Here is a 24,976-nt window from a genome sequence, read left to right as displayed (position 1 = left end):
GCATGGGTTGGCACGGGAGTGAGAGCGGAGGGCCCCCCCAGCTTGGCCTCATCCAGCTCAGGGTCCAGCCCGGCTCTGCAAGTCACCTTCCCCTCTGGCCATCAATGTCCTCTGTAAAGTGGGGGTGGGTGGGCTGGAGGACCCCAAAGTCTTCCCGCCATAGCAGTGCTGCCTGGGCCGTGTGAGGTGGGACGGGCTGATGGGAAGGGGTGACACTCCACCCGCAGCCTCTGGGGCCAGTGGGCCAGGGGCCACCGTCCCCAGCTGCGTGCCGTCTGCTCAGGGGGTGGCGGGCCAGGAACAGGGAGGCCCGGGAACAAAACTAGAAGAGATGCAGAGGGAGATGTAACACTCCTGAGGAATCTTTTTTTTTTTTCTTCCCCTTTCCTTGGCCGCGCTGCGCGGCTTGTGGGAAACTAGTTCCCCAACCAGGGATTGAACCAAGGCCCTTGGCAGTGAAAGCGTGGAGACCCAACCACTGGACCGCCGGGGAATTCCCAGGAATCTTTTTTTTCTTTTCTTTTTTTTAAATTTATTTTTGGCTATGTTGGGTCTTCGTTGCTGTGCGTGGGCTTTCTCTAGTTGCGGCAAGCGGGGGCTACTCTGCGTTGCTGTGGATGGGCTTCTCATTGCAGTGGGTGGCTTCTCTTGTTGCGGAGCACGGGCTCTAGGCACACGAGCTTCAGTAGTTGTGGCTTGTCGGCTCTAGAGTGCAGGGTCAGTAGTTGTGGCGCATGGGCTTAGTTGTTCCGTGGCATGTGGGATCTTCCCGGACCAGGGCTCAAACCCATATCCCCTGCATTGGCAGGCAGATTCTTATCCACTGCGCCACCAGGGAAGTCCCAGGAATCTTTTTGAGGGTTAAAATTAAAATGGAGAAAATCGGCTAAAACATGCTTTTTCTCTTGAATTTTTTCCATTCCTTAACCAAGGCCTGTATGTCTCTAAGTACGGTCATCTAATGAGCAAATTAAGTTATATATATATATATATATATATAAAATATAATTTATATTTATGTATTAATTTAAATACCTATGTAATTGTATATAATTGGAAATACATAATATTTGTATATATACTTAATGTGTATATAAAGTGACTTTATACCTGTAAAGGATACTTACATATAAATATTGCTTGTTTCCTTTTTTTAAAAACCAGTATTTCCATTGCTCATTCTCCAGAAATATCCCCTTGGCTTCAAAATTTCCAGAATGTTATCTCTAATTTTCCTGACTTTCCCATCTCGCCTGGTTCAGAGTTGGTGGCCCTGAGACGAGAAGGGTGGGCCCTCGGCTCTCCATAATTCAGTCTCCGTCCTGCTCTCCCCACTGACATTCACGAGCCCCTGCCCAGTGCTGGGTTTCAGGGCACCGAGATGGTGAGGACCTCAGCCCTGCTCTCAGGAGCCCTCTGTCTGTTGGACCGACAGATGTGTAAGGAGCTAAGTCATGATCAGGGTGAAAGGCACTCCAATAGAGGGATACGTCAGAGGTGTGAGGGACCCTGAAGAGGGAATAACTTGCTCCCCTTAGGGTGGAGGTGTTAAGGGATGGTTTCCCAGAGTTGGGTTTAAGCCAGGTTCTGAGGGATGAATAGGAGTTCACCAGACAAAGGAAACAGCTTTCCTTTTTTTGGCCACGCCACGCGGCTTGCGGGATCTTAGTTCACCAACCAGGGATCGAACCCATGCCCTCTGCAGTGGAAGCGAGGGGCTCTAACCACTGGACTGCCAGGGAATTCCTGGAAGCAGCTTGAAGCCCAACAGAAGTGGCACCTCTGGGGACTGGCCATGGGCAGAGGGCTTGCCCTCCAACCTCTTACATCACCAGGTGCCTGGGTCTCAGAATCAGCTTTAAGGGAGCTGACAGAGGTGGCAGTGTTCCTCCCAGCCCAGCCCCCTTCTCTCTCTGCCCAGTGCTGGGGTAAGACATTTCCCTCCATCTACCTGTGGACCCGGCTCCTGTCGGCCCTGGCTGGCCTCCTCTACGCCTCGGCCATCGTGGCCCATGACCGGCGGCCTGAATACCTGCTACGGGCCACACCCTGGTTCCTGACCTCCCTCGGCCGTGCAGCGCTGGACCTCGCCGTATCCACCCCAGGCCAGGGGGCTTGGCTGCTGTGTCTGATCTGCCCTCCTACCCTCTTGCTAGAAAGAATTCTTTCCCAGTAGCCAGGGTGGTGGTTTGAATCCTGGGGGAGGCACACACAATTGCAATGTGTTTTGTGCTTTGTGTCCTTTTTTTATTTTAATTATTTATTCATTTATTTGGTTGCACCGGGTCTTAGTTGCGGCAGGCTGGCTCCTTAGTTGCAGCTCACTGGCTTCTTAGTTGCGGCATGTGTGTGGGATCTAGTTCCCTGACCAGGGATCGAACCTGGGCGCCCTGCATTGGGAGTGCAGAGTCTTACCCACTGCGCCACCAGGGAAGTCCCTCCTCCTTTTTTTTTTTTTTTTTTTTAAATAAGAAGAAATATCTCTTGACTGGAGCTTTGTGAAACAGCAGAGGGGAGTATGAAGCTTCCTGGCCTGGGGATCACAGAAGAGCCTGGCTCCTGTCTCGGTGCTGCTCCCCACCTGGATTGGTCCCCGCCCTCTGTGAACCTGTTTTCCTCGCCTTTGCCTTGTCTTTCTCACAGGCTGGGAAGGGCTTTGCAAGCTGACCTGCCCTGCACGGGTGAGCATCTGCTTTCTGTCCTCTTCGGTGCTGGAGCCTGGGGTGGGGAAGCAGAGAGAAAAGCTGTCAGTGATCGCTGACCCCCTTTCTGATCCCCAAGGGGGTGTTGCCTGATGTGCTGACACCCCAGTGACCTTGGTGTGAGGGCCTCAAGGGCAAGCTAAGCTCAGACAGTGGCGAGTGGAGATGCTGGGTGGGGTCGGGGGAGGGGTGGAAAACCTGTGGATTTAGCATAAATAGTTCAGAAATGGATTTTATCACGTACTATTTGAGTCTGCGAGGGCTGCCGTAACACATTACCACAAACTTGATGGCTTAAACCACAGGAATTTATTCTCTCAGCTTTGGAAGCCAGAAGTCCGAAATCCAGGCAGAGCCATACTCTCTCCAGAGGTTCTAGGGGAGAATCTTTCCCTGACTCTTCCAACTTCTGGTGGCTCCTGGGGTTCCTTGGCTCCTGGCAGCATAATATTTTTTTATTTTTTAACATCTTTATTGGAGTATAATTGCTTTACAATGGTGTGTTAGTTTCTGCTTTATAACAAAGTGAATCAGCTATACATATACATATATCCCCATATCCCCTCCCTCTTGCGTCTCCCTCCCACCCTCCCTATCCCACCCCTCTAGGTGGACACAAAGCACCGAGCTGATCTCCCTGTGCTATGTGGCTGCTTCCCACTAGCTATCTATTTTACATTTGGTAGTGTATATATGTCCATGCCACTCTCTCACTTTGTCCCAGCTTACCCTTCCCCCTCCCCGTGTCCTCAAGTCCATTCTCTACGTCTGCGTCTTTATTCCTGTCCTGCCCCTAGGTTCGTCAGAACAATTTTTTCTTTTTTAGATTCCATATATTTGTGTTAGCATACAGTATTTGTTTTTCTCTTTCTGACTTACTTCACTCTGTATGACAGTCTCTAGGTCCATCCACCTCACTACAAATAACTCAATTTCATTTCTTTTTATGGCTGAGTAATATTCCATTGTATATGTGCCACATCTTCTTTATCCATTCATCTGTTGATGGACACTTAGGTTGCTTCCATGTCCTGGCTATTGTAAATAGAGCTGCAATGAACATTGTGGTACATGTCTCTTTCTGAATTATGGTTTTCTCAGGGTATATGCCCAGTAGTGGGATTGCTGGGTCATATGGTAGTTCTATTTTTAGTTTTTTAAGGAACCTCCATACTGTTCTCCATAGTGGCTGTATCAATTTACATTCCCACCAACAGTACAAGAGGGTTCCCTTTTCTCCACATCCTCTTCAGCATTTATCGTTTATAGATATTTTGATGATGGCCATCCTGACTGGTGTGAGGTGATACCTCACTGTAGTTTTGATTTGCATTTCTCTAATGATTAGTGATGTTGAGCATCCTTTCATGTGTTTGTTGGCCATCTGTATGTCTTCTTTGGAGAAGTGTCTATTTAGGTCTCCTGTCCATTTTGGGATTGGGTTGTTTGTTTTCTGATATTGAGCTGGCAGCATAATTTTAATTCCTGCCTCCATCTTCACCTGGCCTTTTTCCCTTTGTGTATCCCTGCATTACTTCTCTTCTTCCTGTGAGGTTCCTGCCACAGGACTTACCTTATCCACCCTAATCCACTGCCACCTCATCTTAACAAATTATATCAGCAAAGACCCTGTTTCCAAATAAGATCACATTCTGAGGTTCCGAGTGGATATGAATTTTGGGAGGACACTATTCAACCCACTACGTGTACTGTTCCTGTAAGCCAGGGAAAATGGTTTTCAAAATCCTTTTGTGTAACAAGTATCTACTGAGTGCTTGTTAGAGGCGTTGTCTGGCTGGGTGCTGGGCCCTCAGGGGGACAGGAACTAGGGAGTGTCGGACCTGGCTTTGTCCTCCGGTGAGCTGGGTCTGTTCTGGGGCTGACCCGGCAGGATGATCCCAGGGAGGGAAGGAACCAGCCCAGGGTGGAGCCCTCAGGGTGCAGAGGTGAAGGCAGCACCGGTGGCTGAAGGTCTCCGCCTCCGTGGACCTTAACTTCACTTCTCAGATCATTTTCCTTTCCTGGGTGATGAAGAGCAAGATGAGGCATGCCTTGGGATTTGCCTCTGAAGCCAGAGAGAACGCCGACACCCAAGCCCTTTTGACCTGTGCAGAGAAGGAGGAAGAAAACCAGGAGGCAAGGACCGAGGCAAGGTCTCACAGCTGGACGGGGGCCCCCCCGGTGTTTGTGCACAGCATGGGCAGAGGCAGCGAGCCTCACCGGGGCCGGGCCTGGGAATCCTGGGGGTCCCCACGAGCTTGGCCAGTTGGTCACTTTAAAAAACTACTGTTACGCGCAATGCTGAGTGCCCTGAATAAATAGGATCCTCTGTTTTCCCAAGTACAAAATGTTTTTTTTTAAGTTTGCTATTATGCTATTTGGTAATTTACATATATATATTTAAGTTCACATGCTATATAAACTAATACGTTAGTTTAGAAGTAATGTGCTTTTTGCCCTCATTTCGTAAAAACTTAAGTTCCCACTTTTGCATGCATCTGACATCCACAGTATCGCCACCGCTAACACAGCTTCTTTTTTAAAAAGTTGGTATTACTAAAAAGCTGATTTTTAAAAGTGCTGTTTACAAATAACATCCACCCTTTACAATTATGTCATACCAGTAAATGTGTCTGTCTCTGTCTTTTGCTGATTTAATCAGGTGACCGCTCTAAGTAAGCAGAACTATGCTAGCTGAGGCAATTTTTCTTTGTCAGAAGTCCTTGGTTGCAAATAATTGAGAAAGTGCCTCATAATAATAAGAGAGCTCGTAAAGAGTTGAACATAAAGCAGCTCCCTCTTTTCTAAGATCATTTTTTGAGGAAAAAAAAATCTCGCCTACTACCTGAGCTCCTCACTACCCTCATTTCTTTCAGAGTAGAAATGAGGCTCCGTGTGAGTGAACCGGGTCCACTCCTCCGAATTTTCTAGGTTTAACAGTGTAATCTGACTGAGTTAATGAAGTAGAAGATAGTGTGGGTATGACCAAGGTAAAAGGGGATATACAGGTGCTTAGACCAAAGATCCAAGTTCCCAAGAAGGCTCTAGTGGGAAGTTATTTTCATTCCATTCTGGAAACTGTTACAAAATTATATCCCAATGGGGAGCTAAGGTATTTAAAGAGGGCCCCGTGTGTTTAGTATTTTGAAGAGAGGAAGTGGAGCCTTTGTAATCTCTTCAGCAGTCTTTCCATCAGTGGTTCTCAAAGTGTGGTCCCCAGACCAGCACTGCCTGGAAACTTGTTAGAAATGCAAATTCTAGGGCTCCACCCAGCTCTACCAAATCCAAAACTCAGGGGGTTTTTATAAGTCCTCTGGGTGCTTCTGGTATGCAGTAAAGTTCAAGAACCACTGCTTTACAAAAGCATTTGTTTAGCACCCACTCCAGTGATTCCCAAACTTTGCCATACTTTAGAATTATCTGGGGGGCTTTTAAACTCTGCAAGTCACATCCATACCAATTAAATCAGAATGTCTGGTGTGGGGCGGGGTGGGGGGGGTGAGAGCTAAACTTCAGTTGTTTGGTTTTTTAAGAAGCCCAGGTGATTCCATGGTGTAGCAAAGTTTGGGACCCACCCTCCTACTGTGACCTCAAAGAGACAGATAAGATACATCTTACAGGAAGCAGAAAGTGAGATGTGCCATAAAAGAACAGAAGAAAAATACTGTAGGGGTTCTTTTGAAGAAACTGGGATCCTATTTTTAGAAAAGGTCTCCTGACTTTAAGAATCCCCCTTTCTGTCTCCCCATCCCCGCTTGAAAGAATTCGGACTGGGTGCCTCTCACCACGCTACCGTACTGCAAGCCCCTCAAGAGGATGGCAGCCGTCAGCCGCTACCTGGAGCTGACCATCGAGCCTGTGCAGCAGGTAAGTGGCTGTGGGCCACAGCCGGGTGTCCAGAAGGGTGGGAGGTAGTCCTGGAAGGCTTCCTGGAGGAAGTGACACTTTAGCTGCAGGAGGGGCGGAATGAGGCAGGAAAGCCTGTAAAAAGAGGAAGGAACTCTCGGAGGCCTTGGTGGGGGGCGGGCGGTGGCGGTCAGATGAAGGGGAGTTCGGAGATGAAAGGGTGGAGGCGAGGTAAGGGTGAGATCGTCACACTGCGGAAGCTGACTATCATCAGAGGGTGACGGGAGTCCAGGAGGCTTCAGGACTGGAGACTCAGGGTCAGACGTGCATTTTAGAGCCGTCACTCAGGCAGTGTTGGGGGGCAGACTAGGGAGTGGAGACTAAAAGCAAGGGGGTCAGCGAGGGACAGTTGTAAGTCCAGGAAAGACATGGTGTGGCCTGAACCAAGGCTGCAGCCGATGGAGAAGCAGAGCTGCAGTGGAGTCGGCAGGTAGAGCAGTGGGGGCAGCGAGGATGTGGTGGTGAGGAGGACCGCGTGCTCCAGATGACTCCCAGGGTTCTGGCCTGCACGGGGGGGGGCCTTCAGGAGGAAGAGGGGTGGAGGGAAAGAGGCGACAAGAAGCCCACTCCATGTCCCACACCCCACTAAGTCATTCCTGTCGAGGCTACAGCGACCTTCCAGTTGCTAAATCCTGGGGTCATTTCTGTCCTAGTTGAGGTTCAACTCGTTTGGCCACCTGCTTCTTCTGATTTCTGGGCCCCTCCCTGTTCTGGTTTTTCCGCCACCCTCACCTCTGCGGGCTCCTCCTGGTGAGCTGACTTCAAGGTTGCAGTACCCCAGCTCCACCTCAGGAGGGCTCCCTTCTCTGGGTACACTCTTCCAGTCCCATAGCCCTACCTGCCAGCTCTGGCTGATTTCCCTGGCCTGTGTCTCCATCCTTTTCCTCTCCTTCAGTTCCAGTCTTGGCTGCCCCACTACCTCTTCATCCTCCCTCTTCATCGTCACCATGTGGCATCTCACATGTGCCGTGTCCAATACGGAATTCTGGATTTCCACATCCAGACCGGCTCCTCTCCCCACCTTCCTCATGTCAGTAAGCGACACCACTGTCCGTGCAGTGGGTCAAACTCAGATTCCTCTCTTTCCCTCACTATACGCCCGTGCCCATGTCACCCATTTGTGAGTCTTGCAAATACTTCTTTTAAAGTAGATCCAACCTAGAGATTATCATACTGAGGGAAGTGAGACAGAGAAAGGCAAATATCATATGATATCACGTATATGTGGAATCTAAAAAATATTACCCCAAAAAATTACAAATGAACTTATTTACAAAGCAGAAACAGACTCACAGACATAGAAAAAAAACTTATGGTTACCAAAGTGGAAGGGTAGGGGGAGGGATAAATTGGAAGTATGGGATTAACAGATGCACACAACCATATATAAAATAGATAAATGGTAAGGTTTTACTGAATAGCACAGGGAACTATATTCAATATCTTGTAATAAGCTGTAATAGAAAAGAACTGGAAAAAAAGAATATAGGTATATTCATATAAATATGTAGAAATGAATCACTTTGCTGTACACCTGAAACTAACACAATATTGTATATCAACTTTACTTCAATAAAGAAAGAAAAAAACCAGTAGATCCAGGAGCCTCCTAACTGGTTTTCCTCTCACTGCTATTCTTGTCCCACCCCCTCCATTTACAACCAGTAACCAGAAGGGTCTCTTAGAAATGTAAATGACATCTTGTTCCTCTTTGGTTTAAAAGACTCGTCTGGCTTCCCATTTCACGCAGAATAAAATCTAATCTCCTGACACAGCCCCTCTCTTTCCCCCTCCCTCACTGCCTCCTATTCTCCCCTCTTCACTTCTCTCTGGCTGCACAGAATTTCTCTCTGTTCCTCTGCCTACATGCTCTTCCTCCTGATTTTTTGCATGGATGCTTCTTTCTTGTCTTTCCAATTTCAGTAAAAATGCTACCTTCTCCTTCCCCCACCACTCATTCAAAAGTTGCTTCCACCCCTCTGCTGTTTATTTTATTACCTTTTGAAATGCTCTGCAAAGCACTTATCGTGATCTTTTACTTGTGTTTGTTTTCTGTTTCCTGCCGGGATATAAACTTTGTCTCCTTCTGTCTTGTTTGCCAAAACCCTGGTGCATCAGGTCATGGGCTCTCCGTACAGGTGTGTTTGGAACGCAGAGTGCAGTGATAGCCGCCCCGCTGGGCTGCCCCTGGGACGGGCTGACACTCGACTTTGGGCCTGAGAGAGAGGTTTTACTCTTTGTTGTTGTTCCTTGGAAAGTGGGTGTAAATAACCTGTATGTGACGTAAGTGGAGTTCTGGGAGGTTTGGAGCACGCTTTCACGATTAAGAGCCCACTTCGGCCATTAAGCTCTTCTTCTGTCAAGAGGGTGGGTGGGTGGGTGGGTGATGGGAAGCCCTGGGGAAAGCACAGGGAGCCCTGGCAGCATCTGGCCAACGCTTTGCACTAGAAATTTTTAAGCCGTGGAACTTGTGAAAAATAATAGTGCAAAAGTTGCATTCACTTGAACCCTTCCAGTACCTGAATCTTGAGTGGATGCCCGCTGGAGAGCAGACTCCTAGAGAGAAGACTGTGTTCCTCTTCCGTTCTCCTCCACTGAGGCCGGCCAGCACCTTTTTGAGCAAATACTTCCACTCGGCCTCTTCCTTCTGTGTCCACCAGAGGGCGAGAGTTGCCTCCAAGACAGCTCCCAGCAGGGAGCCAGGAGCCCCGCCCTCTAGCCTGGGCAGAAGCTGCTTCACTGGGCTCTAGGTGATCTGTTTACTGCGGGCTAACTACCTGCCAGGCTCTGAGTAAATAATAACAGCCAACACTTCCATGATGCTTATTGTACTTACTGGTCACAGTGCTTGGAGTACTGGTCTAAGTGCTTTACATAGATCAACTCATTTCATCCAACAGCCAACCCTTGAGGTATTATGCTCATTTTACAGAGAAGGAAAATGGGGCCCAGAGAGGTTAAGCAACCTGCTCAAGGTCACACGGTTTGTTGGTGGTAGAACCAGGATTCAGACCTGTCTCTGCCGAGTCTGTGCCTTTGCCCAAAATGCTATTATGCTGCTTCTTACTCGGCATGATGGCTGACACCAAGTAAGCGCTTGATAAATGTTTTTTACAATTATTAGCAACGCAGATTCTTATAACAACCTGAGGTAGATACTATTATTATTTCTATTGTCATTTACTAATAGTTAATCATTTTATTATTCTTTTAAAATGAGGCACAGGGAGGGTTAACTCACTTGCCCAAGATCCCATAGTTAGAAAATCACAGAAATAGGTTTCAGACTAATCCTGTCTGACTCTGGCACCTGAGCTCTTATAGAGAGGACATGCTTTTTATGCCGCCGTTTCATGCCACCATTTCAGGCCTGCTGCATTAGCAGATTATTTTCTTTTTTTCATGAGAATGTCCCGAGGGGCATGTCGTGGTGGTATTGGTACCCTGTTGCCATGTGCCTTGATACACGTCCTGTCTGAACTACCAGCAGGAAGTGGGCAAAAGAGCCAGAGTGGTGCTCACTCTTTGCCAGCACCCCCTCCTGAGCACTGGTCAAGGAGAGATTTCCCAGGAGGTGCAGCTGGGGTCAGGCTGAGCCTGGGAGGCCGAGGGCGTGGGGTCCTAGGAGTCAACAGCTTGCAGCATTTGAAAACTCCATTTTATCTGTTGACTCCGGTGTGGTCAGACCTGAGGAATTTATAGATTCTTTCGTTTGTTGTGGCCTGGGAGGCCTCTGCTGCCCTGCCTCCCCCTCCCCCACCCAGAAAGCTGTCTTTGTCTCCTTTGTGGACTTTCCTCCCTTCCAGCCAGACTCTCACAAGGAACTGTGTGCCCTTGACCCATCCAGGGCTGGAGCCCTGCGTGATTTGGGGACCAGTACGAGCAGCTGTTCTTCTCATGTGTCCAGGACGTTTACTAAACCTGAGCCCCGTGACACCAGTTCAAAGGAAGCAAGGCAGGGGTTACCAGCCCCTTCTACAGATTAGGAAACTGAGACTCAGGAGGATAAGTTTTTTGCCGAGGTCATATGGTTAGTTGGTGGAAGATATGGTCCAGAAGGCGGGTTATTCCCCCTGTGCTGTGTCAGTGGGATGACTTCCCGGCTCTGAGAGCCTAGCCCAGAGCCTTGAGGATCTCTGGGGACACCCCTGTGAGGCCTGTGGGAGGAAGCTCTCTTCTGAGATAGATGGACAGACAGACAGACAGACAGGTAATCTCACAAGTTTCTTCCTCCCTTAACCCTTCCCAACTCACTCTCATATGCTGCTGGTGGGTGCGTTGGTTAAGCCTCTATGGAGCGCACTTTTGGCAAGAGCTATCCAAATTACAAGCGCTCATACCCTCTGATCCAGCAATTCCACTTCTAAGAATTTATCCTTTATATCCTGAAATTTTTAATGTACAATATAATTTACTGCAGCCAGGGTTGATTGTAAAAGCAAGAGACTGGGAATATCCTAAACGTCCATCAGCAGGGGACTGGTTTAAATAGATTGTGAACATCTGTACAACGCTACCAAAAAAAAAAATCTGCTATAAAACTGTTTCTAAGGCATGTTGTTAAGTGAAATAAAGCAAGATGCCTAAGAGAGTATAGAGTGTACTACCATTAGTGGAAATGGGGGAAATATGTACATGCATTTGCTCATGTGTGCACAGACTATTGGGAAGGACACACAAAGGAGGGCCAGCTGCCTCTGAGGAGGAGCTGGGTGACCGCAGGAGGAGGGTGGCGGCGGCTGCGTCCTTTCGTGCCTTTTGAAAGCTGTATCACGTGAATGCTCTGACAGTGCAAAAAACAAAGATGCCAACCAAGTCTCCTGCCTGCCCTTCCCCACACACCTTGCAGGCGAGCTGCAGTACCACCAGGCTGCCTGGAGATGGACAGACAAGCACGGGAGCCACGTCCCCACAGGAGCCCCCCTCGTACCCTCCGGTTCAGGTCATCCGGGCGCGCGTGTCCTCCAGTAGCTCCTCCCAGGTCTCCTCCATCAACTCTGACCTCGAGGTAGGTGCTGTGTCCGCCGGCAGGTGCACGGGGCCTCCTTCACCCGTGCTTGCCGGTGCCTCTGTGGTGCCTGCACTGCTCTGTTCTCCTCGGCCCACGCCAGCCTCATGCCCGCTCAGTAGTGAATAAGCATCTGCCCAAGGACTTTCCCATGCTGTCTGCGCTGAGGAGGATTTTCCACAGTCAAATGAGTCATGGAAACACTGCACGCTGAATCACGGGGCACATTCAAGTCTTACAGAAATAAATGCTGACTAACAAACTTTTTAAAGAGTCTTGGTGTTTCCCAAACCCATTTGACCATGGAAGGCTTTCTTCCCCCGCCAAGGATCACCAGGCTTCTCCCTGTGGTGCTGTCAGGGTCATACACGGGGGCCCTCAATGGGCATCGTGCCTGGCACTTTCATAAGCTTTGCCTCATTTTGAACTTTTGGATCTTTGAACAAAACACATCACGTTTTGGATACCGGAAATGGGTCTAACTCTCAGGTCTGCGGTCCTGTTACTCTCAGCCCCACAGCTGTGGCTCCCAGCCCTGGTCAGGAGGAAGCTTCCTTTTGTGGCAAGTGAGAACAAGGACAGCATAGTGGCCAGGTCGTACCAGGAGGGGGAGGGGCTGTCCTTTCTTCTGGGTTTGTTGGTTCTCCCACTCTTTTGATATTTAAATGCCCTTTTATGAATTGACGATAATAGGAAGTGCTAAGATGGTGTTGAGGGTTTGGTGTTGGTCTTAATGGCCTTATTTGGCAAAGTAATCAATCAGCTGTCCTGAGTCAGTCCCACTCGTAGTGGACCCTGAAATCCGAAAGACTTAGAGCCCCTGATCTGCGGGGTAGAGTCCAGATCCCTTAGTGTGGGGTTCAGGCCTTGCACACCTGCCCCAGCCTCGTGCCCCTCCCCCGCCCTCACCTACATGTCCTCCCTGGCCGTGGACTCTTCCCTCATCCCCAGGGCTCTGGGCCTTTCTTCCTGGGATTTCCTCTGGCCCAACTGCCGTGTGGCAGAATCCTACCCAGATGCCACCTCCTGTGTGAACGCCCCTCCCCTCCACGTACACACCAGAGATTAAAGCCTCCTCCCCTTGGGTGCCCAGAGCATACACCTCTCTTCCACCCCTGCTGTTGTTTGCCGTGTAGCCTGAGGGCTGCAGGGACCTGTCTCCCCGGCCAGGCTGTGCACAGGCTTTTAGGTCGAGGGGCCTGGGCTGCCCTCATCTTTATCTCTTGATCCTGGAACACACACAGCTGGTCATTGAGAGGTGGGTTTTGAGGGAGAAATTCTGCTCCAGACCAAGGACCATTTGGGGTCCGTGTATCCCCGAGTCCTTCATTTGGTGCTGTTTATTTCTTGGATCTGGTCTCAGAATGTGTCGGACAACCCAAGGCGCATGGCTTGGCAGCCTGGAGCCAGCAGTCCGGGCAGAGTCTAAGGCTAAGGGGAGAGAGGGAGAGTGTTCAGTGAGGGGAAGGGACAGTTGAGTTGGTGAGGTGGGGGAGGGGGCTTGGGGAGGACGGGATGCAAGCTCGCTCAGTGGAAACCCTCAACTGAGCTAAGGATTGGACAGTGACCTTGAAAAATTCAGAAATTTGTCTTTGTGGCTGTTTTGGGCCGTTTCTGTGTTTTGCAGTCCTTTTTCTCCCTCTCCTCTATTCCCTCTTTCCTTTTAAATTCCAAGGGCACAGGGTCGCACTCATACATGAGGCAAATGGAGATGAATGCTTTTGCCCTTGTTAAACAAGGAGTATATTTTTAGAAGCTCAGGTGCCCTCATCCACCCCACCCACCCCCTCCAGAACCCCCAGCACAGTCCTCCTACTTCATTCCCCAAAACACCCATACGCTACACATGACAAAGCACTGAGTCCCAAACGGAAATTACTTAGAATCTCACTAAACACAGACACTGATGAAATGTGAGCAGGGGACAGTGTAGCTTGTCAGGCTTGTGGCCCATCCGGCCTTCTGGTAATCTATATATTCTCTGCTTAGAAGTAATACATGTTTATTGTAGAAATTTTGGAAGATGTAAAGAAGAAAATTAAAGTTAAGCCACAAGCCTATCAACCATCAGCTGCCTCAGGGTGGTGGGATTGGGTGGGCTCCCCAGTTTTTCAGAGCAATATTCCTTAAAAGTTCTGGCTCCTTGATCGCTGAAGGGGAGCAAGAGGGTGTCTTTTAGCTGATGAGTGTGACACTGCATTTCACCCACCTGTCTGGGTCACTCATTCAACAAACATGTTCTTGGGGGGGATTTGAAAGAAAAATGCATGAGGGCAGGGGGGCTGGCCTGACCCACCACACGCGGTGGGAGGTACTTGGTAGATTGGTCACAGTCTGATCATGACCTTGCTCCTCCAGACCACACCCCCAAGGGACTGAGGCGGGGCCCCAGGTCATCACCTCTTCTGATTTGCAACTCCTCTTACTCCCAGGATGGATTGCACAGTTCAGATATTTCCTAACACTGGGCTGAGACACCCAGGGCATCTGTCTGTGCTCTCTGGCTACAGTCGTCTGTGTCTTTGGCCAGCCAGCTGGGCTTCTGCTTGACCCGCGGGTCCATAAGTGAATGCTTGCACACTCCCACTCTGGAGGCCTGGGAGGCATTCTGTCGCTAAGGTGTTGTGCTTGTCACCTCTGTGGTCCTTTACAACTTTGTGACTTAACTCTCAGAGGGTGCTTTTGTGTCCATGTCCTTGGGGCACATACCCACAGGTTTGAAGACCTACTTCCTGCCGTGCTGGGGGAGGTGGAGAGAAGAGAGGTCCCTCAACACGACACACACTGTATCCACAGCACTCAGCTCACTGCGCGTCTTTAAATTCATTGCTCACAGTGACTGCGTGTGTGTCATGAGGCAGGCGTGGTATGTTCTATACTTTACAAGCACTGTTTGCTATAGTCCTCCCAACAGCCCTGAGGCAAGTACCTTTACATATTCTTGTTTCCCAGAAGAGGAGCCTGGGATTCAGTGAGTTTAAGTAACCTGCCCAAGAAAACATCATCTTCATCATCATCATCATCATCATCATCGTCTTCATTATAATTAGCAGACCTGGGGATTTGAACCCAGCTCTCTCTGTCTCTGAAACCCTGTTGTTACCCACTAAACCCCACTGCCTCGGCAGGAACTACCCAGGGCCGAGTTTCTTATCTATCATTCCCATTTTACAGATGAGAAAACTCTCTCCACAGGACTCTCTCCACTCACCTATGCGCTACCTGTGTTCTCAGGCAGGGTCCTGTCTAATAGACAGGATAAAACATTGGGATTTACAGGGAATGCCAGTGAACGCAGAACACCCTGAAAAGAGGTGAAGCAGAGACAGATAAGGCATGGGAGCTTGCGTGGAGGGAGAGCTGGGTTATTTTCACCTTTTCTCAAGTGCCCACTGGACGGGCTGGTCAGGGCACCAGACGAATGCCAGTGGAGCCTGAATGTGACCCACGACTCTGTAGACAGGCCATGTGCGTGGGCTGTGCGGATTCCTGGACGTCTCCGCAAGACAAGGCACCCTCCACGGAGACTGCACCCACTCACTCACTCACGCAGCCTCTCGACACCAGGCAGCCTGGCTCCTGACACAGCCGTCGGAGGGCGTTCTGAACACATGTGGAGGAAGGGTCACCGGCTCATGGTCTGTGGGTGAGGGCCCAGGGCCCAGAGGGAGCAGGGCTTTCCGGAGCGGCCCGCTCACTTGCCAGGGCAGCCAGCACCTGTTTTATGAGCGCAGGGTCGACATTCCCTCAGTCTTGAGACTGCTCCTGTGCCTTTTAAAGGTTTTTTTGGCCTCCTAGCCTCTGGGATGCCAGAAAAGATTGAGTCCAGCTTTGTGTTTAGTCGTTTTTTTCCTTCTGTGCTTCCTAGCAATGCCAGTGAAGCTTTGTAGGAATTCTGCAAGGAGGCTGTTTCTGTCAACAGAAGAAAGTCTGCATGTTGAGAATGACTGTACCTGGAGCTGGCTCAGTGTGTGTGTGTGTGTGTGTGTGTGTGTGTGTGTGTGTGTGGTGTGTGTGTGTGTACAGAGCCAAACGCCAGACACCAGATTGCTGTCTGAAGAGGCTCGCGTCCCAGGCCCCCGTGTCCTGCTAATTCTGTGCCTAAGGCTCTTGACAACCAGGACTGCTTGTTCCCTCTCCAGACCCTGCTTCCAGCACCAGCAGACCAGGACAGAGTCCCTTGGATGTTTGTCAGTCTTAAAGCCAAATCATTCTTTCAAGGAAAAAACAATTAATTAGTTAATAAAAAGAATACACACACACACACTGACTCTAAAAGTGCTAATTTTAGAAGTAAATACATATAAGTATGAAGAAAGAGGCCAGAAATTTCTAATAGGTCCCAAAGACCAGAAATCAAGTTCAGGGCATGGTATCTGCCCTGCACAGATCTGTGTGCCCCTGTGTGCTGTGCAGCAGTGAGAGATGGTGCGTCCGGAAATGTGTGGACAGTCAGCTAGTTCCCCTGGGGCTAAGGAAAGACTGTACTGGGCCCCCCAGGGCAACGGGGCTGAGCAGGAGAGAGAGGGCTGACCAGGGGTCGGGTGGACACGGGCTTGTCCAGGCTCTCGCTGACCTGCCAGGCGGCCTTGGTTCTGCCCTGGACTTCTTGGGGTTTAGTTTCTCCCTCTGTAAATGGGAATCAGGAGACCTGCCCTACTTACATTACAGAGTGATTCTGAGGATCAAATGGGGGTGCTGCTGGGGCCCTGCAAGCCTGCCGATGGTGCTAGATGCAGCGCAGTGGACAACGGGCTGCAAGTGGGCTCGGACACCTACGCTGGCCCTGAGAGCCTTTGAGGCAGGCGACGCCGTTCATTCCTCTGGACTTGCTCTGTAAGTGGAGATAATGAGCTCAGGGAGCTGGTGAGGCTCCGACAGAGCACTGTTCCCGCAGATGCTGAGCTTTGAGCTGGGCCATCTTTCAGGTCCCATTTAGCAAGTGACCTTAAGTGAGAAAGTGTACTGGGGGAGTTAGGCGGAGGTTAATTACACTGAGTCAGTTCTTAGAAGTGGAAAGGCTTCCATCAGGAAAACAGCAGGGTCAACCACCAGCAAAATGGGCTGCTGTGTCTGCCTGGGTACCGCTCAGAAAACCTCTTCTGTCCTCCACAGTCTCTAGAAGCATTTCCATCGCGCTGCCTGAAATCCAGGGAAGAGCCCCTGACTGAACTCCTGCCTCCGTCTCCCCTCCTTTCAGGACTGTCCTACCCAAGATCTTACCAACACTCGATCAGCCCCATGGCCTTCCTGCTCTAAGGCCCTCTGTTACAGTTTATGTCCAGACCCCTTGGCCTGACCTCTAGGACATTTCATTGTCTGGTTCTGGGCCAACTCTCCAGGTTTTCCTCTGCACATCCAGCCAGCTTTCTCTTCTCTGGGTTCCTTTGCTCATCTGTCTTCTCTTGCCCTTCAAGGCCCTGGCTAAATCCTGCTTCCTCTGGGAAGCCTTCCCTGTGTTCCTGAGTAGGGTTGCTAGACTTAACAGGCAAAAAATACAAGAGGCCAGTGAATTTGAATTTCAGATAAACACACCTATACTAAAACATTATTTGTTATCTGAAATTCAGATTTCACGGCGTATCCTGTGTTTTATCTGCAGGAGCCCTGCTCCTGAATCCAACTTGATCGTGGCCATTTCCCGCCCTTCCCTGGGCCACTTCTTTGGTTCTGAGCAGCATATGAATAGCAAAATTTCTTCCAAAAAAATCAGGAACATACGGTGTTTTATGTCAATTATATCTCCTGTTTTAATGGGAAAAAATAATTTTAAAAAAATCAGGAACAGGAGCCAAGGTTGCCAAGGCCTTTCCCACTGGTGGTCTTGGAGTTTGGCCTAAATACAGTATTTGCATCTCCTTGTGAGTGGAGTTCGGAGGTGCTCGCTCCCAACCCTTGCTGCCCACCGTTGTAATACATAGGGCTTCATCTCGGCTTCCCCTTCATCCCAACCTTGGGATGTTCCTGCAGTGAAACTGTCATCTTTATAAGGGAAACCGGCCCAGTGTGGGTCAGAACTTCTCTCTCACTGATCCAGTTCACCATGGGCCTTGCACACAGCACTCCACAGCCTGTGATCCATTTTTCCTCACATCCCATTTTCCTCACGACAGCCCGGGAAGGAAGAGCTGAGTGGGGAGTTTGGGCTGGTAGAGGAGGAAAGAAAGTATGGGAGGTGAAACTGCGCTTGATCCAGAGTAAGTGCTATAGAACTGCTTAATTAACTAACTAAAGAAATTGAAAGGATGAGATTTTTGAAGAGTATGGTGTTAAGGTTTAAAAGCCTGTAAGGTACTAGGAAAATCAAAAAGGAAATCTACTTGATGAAATCTAAGATGGAACTGTAGCTGGTGTGTATCTGGCAAGTGTCAAAACTTTATGATCAGAAAAAACAGAAAACCTTTATAATGGGTCCTGAGTTCAACACCATTTCACCTCCCCCATCTTGGGGAAGTCACTTCTCCCCAGATGTAAGAGGAGGGAGTTGAACAAATGGTTTCTGAGGGCCCATCCAGCTCCCAGTCCTAGAAAGTGACCCTGTTTCCTCAGTGGCTGAGACACATCTCAGAGTCTTCAGGAACAAAGGAGAACTTACCACGTGCCCTGTGGACAGGGCCTATAGGTTGCCTCTTGGTTTCAGAAGCACGAAAAAGTGTGCTTTTAGAAATGAGGTGAATTGAAACCCTACATGCTGTGGTTCACGGAGATGATGGAATTGTGGTCTTAAAGACAATTTAAGAATATGTGGAAATGCTCACTATATTTTAAGAGAGAAGAGCCATTTGCATAATTTGGGGTGTGTGTGTGTGTGTCTGTGTGTGTGTGTGTGTATTTAAGAGGGCTATTCAATAACTGTTCATAGAGGCCCTCTTTTAGGGATAGAATTCTGGGCAATCTTTATTTTGGGTTTTGAAAAAATTTCTATACAAAAATGAACAAATTTTGCTCTTGAAACAGGGAAAAGACTGCAAAAATGTTTATTTATTTTTACTTCTTTGTGGGGGGTGGAGAGAGACCCCAGTTACAAAGATTTGGGTTAATTGTATTCCTTAGGCACATTATCATTGGTTTAGAAAGTAACTTAAAAAAGAAATCCTGGCTACTACTTCCACTAGAGGGTACTCTTCTGAAATTTTAGATTGTTGTGATGCTGAAGATTTTGGAAAGGAGGTTTCAAGGTTTCATTTCAAATTCAGTTGGAGGACTCTTAAACTTCTTTATTTACTTGCTTGTCTTTAAGTACACTTTTTCTTTTGGAATAATTTTAGATTTACAGAAAAGTTGCAAAGGTAGGACAGAGAGTTCCTGTATACCTTCACCCAATTCCCTCTAATGTTAACATCTTGCACCACCATGCTGCATTTGTCAACACAGGGAAATTAACATTAGTACATTACTATTAACTAAAGTACAGACTTTATTTGGATTTCACCAGTTTTTCCGTTAATGTTCTTATTCTTAGCATATTTTCTTTCATCTCTCTTTTTATTTCTATTACATTTGCAGGAGTTATGTAACTTTTTCCACCCATGTTGTCATCAACATTTCCGTCTTTTGCAGTGTGTGTGGAAACATCATTTTTAGTAATTTTGTGTGCTCTCCATTTAATCTTTTTTTTAGTTTATGTTCTCCCCAGCAGGATGTCATTAAAAGATGAATGCTATGGAATTATCACAGTTTTGTTAGGTATTAATGGCACTGTGCTTAGGATTTTTTAAGTCCTTATCTATGAGTTACATACTGAAGTATTTACAGATGAAATTATTTACTTTAAAATACTTCAGCAAATAAAAAATTGGGGGAGCTAGAGCAAATGAAAGAGTATATGTCCACGGGTGTTCATTAGATTATTCTTTTGCTTTTGTGTATGACTGAAAATCTTATAATTAAAAAGTTGTTCAAAAGAAAAAGGCATGGTACAGCTGAAGTCAGTGGTGACTCAAGTTTTCTAGGTCCATTCTGTTCTCCCGTGGAACGGGGGAAGGAGTTCATAGGTACCCGGCTGGAAGCATGTGACCTGGAAGGGGTGGGTGGGAGAGGGAGGGAAGAGGGAGAAACTGGGGAGACGACTGTCAAGCTTCATTTCTGCCACCCACGCCCCCATATCCTGCCCTCCCTCCTGCAGCGACCACCACATCCTACCCAGCAGGGAGCAGGGAACTCTTGTGGGGGGCACTGACCAAGGACCCAGCTTTGGTGCCCCTTCCCTGCCCTCCTCAGTTTCAGGGTGGGACCTCTGCCCTTCGCCTCCAGTCTGCCAGGTGCCCTGCCACGGAGCTTGGGGCACAGCTCTGCCAGCACAGCCTGGGTCAGACCTCTCTGCCTGACTCCACCCCTAACTCCAGCTCTGACCCAGAATGGGACTTGTGCAGGCCCCAGAGCAGAGCCCCATCTCTTGGCTAGCACAGATATCAGCGGACAAATAGAGGTGTTCAATAAAGTTTTTATAATCTTAACAGACACACAGCTGCACACACGCACGCACATACAGATTCACGTAACAGACTTGCTGAGTGCATTCCGTGCCAGCCCTGCCAGCCCTGAAGACTCAAAGTTGAGTCAAACTGCAGCCCTCAAGGAGTTCAGAAAGACCAAACAAAAGCAAACAAACAGAAGTTGTTCAAAATGGAAATTTTAAAAGAATTGAACAGTAGGGGCTTTGTTTCAATGTGACAATAAAGCCAAATCCTGTGTACTGTGCAGATTGGCAGCAGTTCAGTGTAACAGACATACACAGATCAGTATAACAGACATTTGCAGATTCATAGCTTATGAACACACACACACACACACACACACACGTACACACACGTGTCCTGGGCACTACAGGAGGTGCTGGACGAATGAGAGCAGACAGCGACGCTACCCTTCAAGAAGCTGAGCCAGACATATTTGAGGCTTGGGGTGGAACCAACCGTGCAGTAAAGGCTGATTAAATATGAATCTTGGCTGGTAGCAAATACCCCATAGTTTCAAGATGAGGATTTTATTTGCATCTCTCTTTCTTAGTTTTATGGGTTTGAGTTGACTCATCTCAGCCATGTGGTTAATAAATGGAATCTTTATTATTATGATTATGCCTAATAATAATTTCTAATAATAGTAATTTAAAAATCTGCATAGATGGTAATTTTTTCAAGGACCTTTAGCCCTTCATAATTATCACAATTATCCTACTGACCATTTAACTAAGTTGTAGCCACTAGTAGCTGCTGCCTTTTTGCTTGCTGAAGTCAGTTGTTCCTTTGCCTCCGGACCAGCGGAGGGCCTGCCTTCTGGCTCACTGAGCAGACAGGGGCTGGCGCTGATCTCTGCTCTGTGATGGTGGCAAAATCTAGTCAACACTTTTTTTTTTAATCTCTCTTTTTATTCTGCAGCAGAAGTATTGGGAAGCCCTAAACTCGGAGCAGGTATGGACAATCGTGCTCTCTCTTTATTCCGCAAGGGACTTCCTGTGGCTTGATGTCAGTTCCTGTTTTTGTGAGCCCCCCTTGGATGGCTGGGCCCGTGCCAGATTCCTCTAGGAAAAAAAAGAATTTGAAAATGAGAGGAGAGTCTGAAAGTCGAGGGTTTTTTCCAGGCTCTCCATTTCAGAGTTCTTTCTGCTTTGTCCAAACCATCTAGTAGGGGCTCAGAGAAGATGCATAACCCAAGGAAGAAACGTGCTTGGAACAAAAGTTTTTGAACAAGAGGAAGCCCAGCAGGTCACTAATGGTAGTGGTGCCGGGAGTGGCTGCAGGAGTTGAGATCAACATTCCCCTCTGTTGTCATTGTGAGACCTTGGGCAGCTGGCTGCTGTCTCTATGCCCTCCTCGCCTCCAAGTGACAAATAAGCACATGATTCATGACAGCCACCTGTGCCTGTCACCTCCCAGGATTTTTTTTCTGATAAAAGAGTAGATTATCTTTTGCTCAAATTCTCTGAATGCCTGGATTCCAGCGATGTTTTTATTACTTAAAATGACATTTTAAAACACGTTATTCTGGGAATTCAGAAGGAAGAGATTTAAATTGTTTTCGAAGGCTTAACCCGCTTTAAAGAGCGCACCTGACCAGAGTGGTGGGCTGTTTCTGTTTGCCGGCAGCGGAATTGGTCAGGAGTAGCAAGGATAACTCTTAAGAAGACATATTAGGAGCTGGGGCAGTGGTTCTGACACATCAGGGCGGCTAAGAATCACCCTAGGAGCTTGTTCAAATGCCAAGCCTTAGGTCCCAACCCACAGATAGGGTCTAGGGTGGGTCCCCAGCATCAGTCTTTTTGATGAGAACCCTGGGCCCTCCTGGTGAGACTGGTCCAGAACTGAGATCCAGAACGTGGGTCTCCACTTGAAAACAGAATTCATCAAAAAGCACACTGTCCATTCTCAGAGAACGGAACAGGCCCCCACTTCCACTACTAGGCAACTGGGTCTCGGAGGCTGAGGGGCCGGGGAGCTCTTTTACTTGGGATCTCTGATAACGTCTGGAAGGAATTTGCTTAGAGGTGCCCCCCCCCAAGTCCACCTCCACAGGCAGATGAGAAATTAACACACACGTGCCTGACACAGCCCCAGACACGTACAAGGGGCTGAGCTGCACCAACGAAATCAGCTCAGTCCCTGGCCTGCAAGGTTACTGGGGATGAGGTGGTCTTCTTAACATGACGCTGTTTTTCATGACCAAGTAGTAGAACTCAGTTCAGTTATGAGCAGTAAATCAGCAATTGAACGGGACTCTCTTTTTGTTGGAAACAAAGCTATAATTTGTGTTTTATATCTAGTGGGGTGTGGGCATTATCTTTCAGTGGCTCAGGGAGCCTTGAGGACCTTGTCCTGACCCTCTAAGGACTGGACTGTTTGATTCTGCTCAGGTTTGAGTAGCTGGTGGAACATTTTTCTTGGAGTGCATGTCCATGCCTGGCTCTATTTTCTTGCCCAGATAGATTGTCTGGCCCGGGCTGACATATCCTATGTGGCCTTTGCTTGTTGTTTCCTGGGTCTTTTGCTACTGTCAAATGCAACCTTATGACTCAGAATCACCAGTCATAGAAACTCAGAAATGAGAGATCGTATTATCCAGTTGCTGATTCAGCCTCCCAATTTACACATGGAGAAATCAAGATCCAGAGAAGAGAAAGCAAGTTAGTGGCAGAAAGAGGACCTGAGCCCGGCCCCTACTTGCCTCTGTGGCTGGAATCACTAAAGACAATGCCCTTGCTCTTGGCCCACATGAAAAGCTCTCCTTTTATCTGTCGTTTTAGAACAATAGGAGGATTTTGCAAACAGCTTCATCAGTGCTTGTGTGCTCGCCTATTTTTTTTTTCTTTTAACCTTTTTTTTTAACCCCTGTGCATTTCAATTTCCCATACTTGTCTGAGTCAGAGTGATGAGATATTCACTGGCAGTGACCACCACTCTGGATTAGGTTTTAAATGTTTGTTTTTGACAAGTCTGCTGACCTCAAGTTTAGAGGAAACACCACGTGGGGGGCAAGGGCAGACCAGTGCCCTGCTCCTAAGAAGCTCTGTCATCTACCTGAGAGGACAAGGTGGACACCCAGGGCAGGGCTGCCCACGCTCAGCTGCAAACCAGTGGTACAGGCAGTAGAGAAGCGGGGGAGAGCTCAATGGGTGTCAGGATAGGCTTCTTGGAAGAGGAGGAACTTACCTGGGCCATAAAGAATGAGTTGAGTTTGCCTGGTCTTTTCCAGGAATGAGTTAGGCAGGGAGGTGGGAATTCTCAGGATAAAGGGAACATGACTGAGTCTCACTAGAGAAGGACTTGGTGAAGACAGGGGAACATAGAGTAGGAGGGGAAGTAGGGCTGGTCTGTTCAGGGTGTCTGTCCATTAATTCCTTGATTTAAAGTTATACTTGCCCTGTTAGGTTCTAGAAACACAGGCCTGGTTAACTTGTCCTTACCTGTTTGCTCTTGTCTGTGCCTGGGCCATGAGAACCAGGATTGGAGCTGTTGTTGGGGAAATTGTAAGATGGGAAGGGCCTATTCCACCAAGGTACCTCTTGTGTCTTTTCTCCACAGTGGGATCCTGAAGACGTAAACCTTGGAGGGAACAAAGACAACATGGAGATATTCAGACCCCGGGTGCACAGGTGGTCTATGAAGCCAGTGGACTTGACCTCTGATAAGTAACACTTTCTGGAGCCAGCTCAGCAGCTCAGAGCCCAAGGTCAAGGTTTTGTCAGGAACTGAGCAGGGATCAACCTGCAGAGACAGCCATGGCAGGAATTTAAGCTTCTGCCAAGGCCGCCCATGAAAGTGAGGAACCAGGAGCTGTCACGGAGCTCGGCTGGTGTGCACCATGGCTCAGAATGGACCTAAGACCTTGGGCCCTGTGGACAGACCTGGACACACCCAGAGTTTGTTCTGAAAATTCAAAGTTCACAAACCAATCTTGCTTTGAAATATAGTCTAAAATAGTTTGGCCTCTCTTTTCCCTTTCCCTTTGGATTCAACCCTACTCTGAATATCTGCTACAAACGAGTTCATCTAACAAACAGCTAATATGTTTGGATCTCAGTAAAGCCCCACTCCGTTAAGACCTGGCTAAGCCTAGAGAGGGGTGGGCCCGCGTTTGGGGGGTTTGGGACACAATCACAGGTTCTGATGGGACCTGGCTCCTGCCCTCCAGTCACCCACTTGAGTTTTCTGCTAGAAGTTGAAAGAGGACTGTTCGATCAACCAAGTGTTTGCAAGGTCACTGGTATTGCAAGGGTGAGCAAAGCAAAGTGCTCTAGGTACCAGGACTTGCTCCAGCCTGGCCCAGTGTGTGCTGGGCTAGGGTCTGCAGGTGAAGGGGACCGTCTGCTTCAGGAGGTAACTGAAACCATGCAAAGGGTAAGAGGCATGGTGGGAGGGGCTCGATTCAGGTACCGAAATCCCCTCTCAGGATTATTTTGGAGCTAAGGTGGGAGGAACGCTGCAATGAATAAATCCTGATTGAGTGAACTGAAGTATCTCACCATGGAGCACAGAGATACATCTGAATCCCAGCACAGCCACAGAAGTTGGCCACCGGGGGACCTGGGAGAAATGCCAAGAAACACAGCTCTGCTCCTAGCTGGCCCCTGGCAGCCTGTGTGACTCAGCTGCAGCTGCCCAGTTGCTCCTGAGGGGTAGTGCAAGTCTCAGCAGCATGAAAGAGGGGGTGCCTCAGGGAAGCAGGTTGTTCCACATGTCTCTGCACAGATTCCAATCCCCTGCATGATCTCTGAACTAGAAGTGAACCTAAAGCCACCCTATTTATCCAACTGCTTTGGACCCTGGTTGTCTTTTAATGGAGTTTGCTAAAGTCAATTTTGCTCTGTGATCTTAATCACTGAAGCTGTACTTTGAGGGAAGATGAAACTTTTAACTGGGGACAG

The 24,976-nt window shown here is 48.5% G+C and overlaps 1 protein-coding gene across 11 annotated transcripts in view; it reads left to right on the top strand.

Annotated features, from left to right (window-relative positions):
- The window catches only part of TMEM44 (transmembrane protein 44), a 33,537-nt gene extending 9,494 nt beyond the window's left edge, over nt 1–24,043 (top strand). The window contains exons 6-11 of one of the 11 annotated variants that reach the window (XM_082460689.1): nt 1,922–2,092; nt 4,710–4,838; nt 6,465–6,569; nt 11,458–11,616; nt 20,997–21,026; nt 23,634–24,043. In XM_082460689.1, the coding sequence (XP_082316815.1) occupies nt 1,922–2,092; nt 4,710–4,838; nt 6,465–6,569; nt 11,458–11,616; nt 20,997–21,026; nt 23,634–23,744 (705 nt within the window). In that variant the 3' untranslated portion in view covers nt 23,745–24,043. The other 10 variants (XM_082460688.1, XM_082460687.1, XM_082460684.1 and 7 more) reach the window with 10 other exon arrangements.
- Nucleotides 24,044–24,976: the final 933 nt, after the last annotated feature.

Source organism: Balaenoptera physalus, assembly GCF_965194825.1.
Source record: "Balaenoptera physalus genome assembly, chromosome: 4".
In the NCBI taxonomy this organism is placed as follows: Eukaryota; Metazoa; Chordata; class Mammalia; order Artiodactyla; family Balaenopteridae; genus Balaenoptera; species Balaenoptera physalus.
The sequence above is the reverse complement of the archived record's forward strand: the minus strand, read 5'-3'. Positions and strand labels throughout refer to the sequence as shown.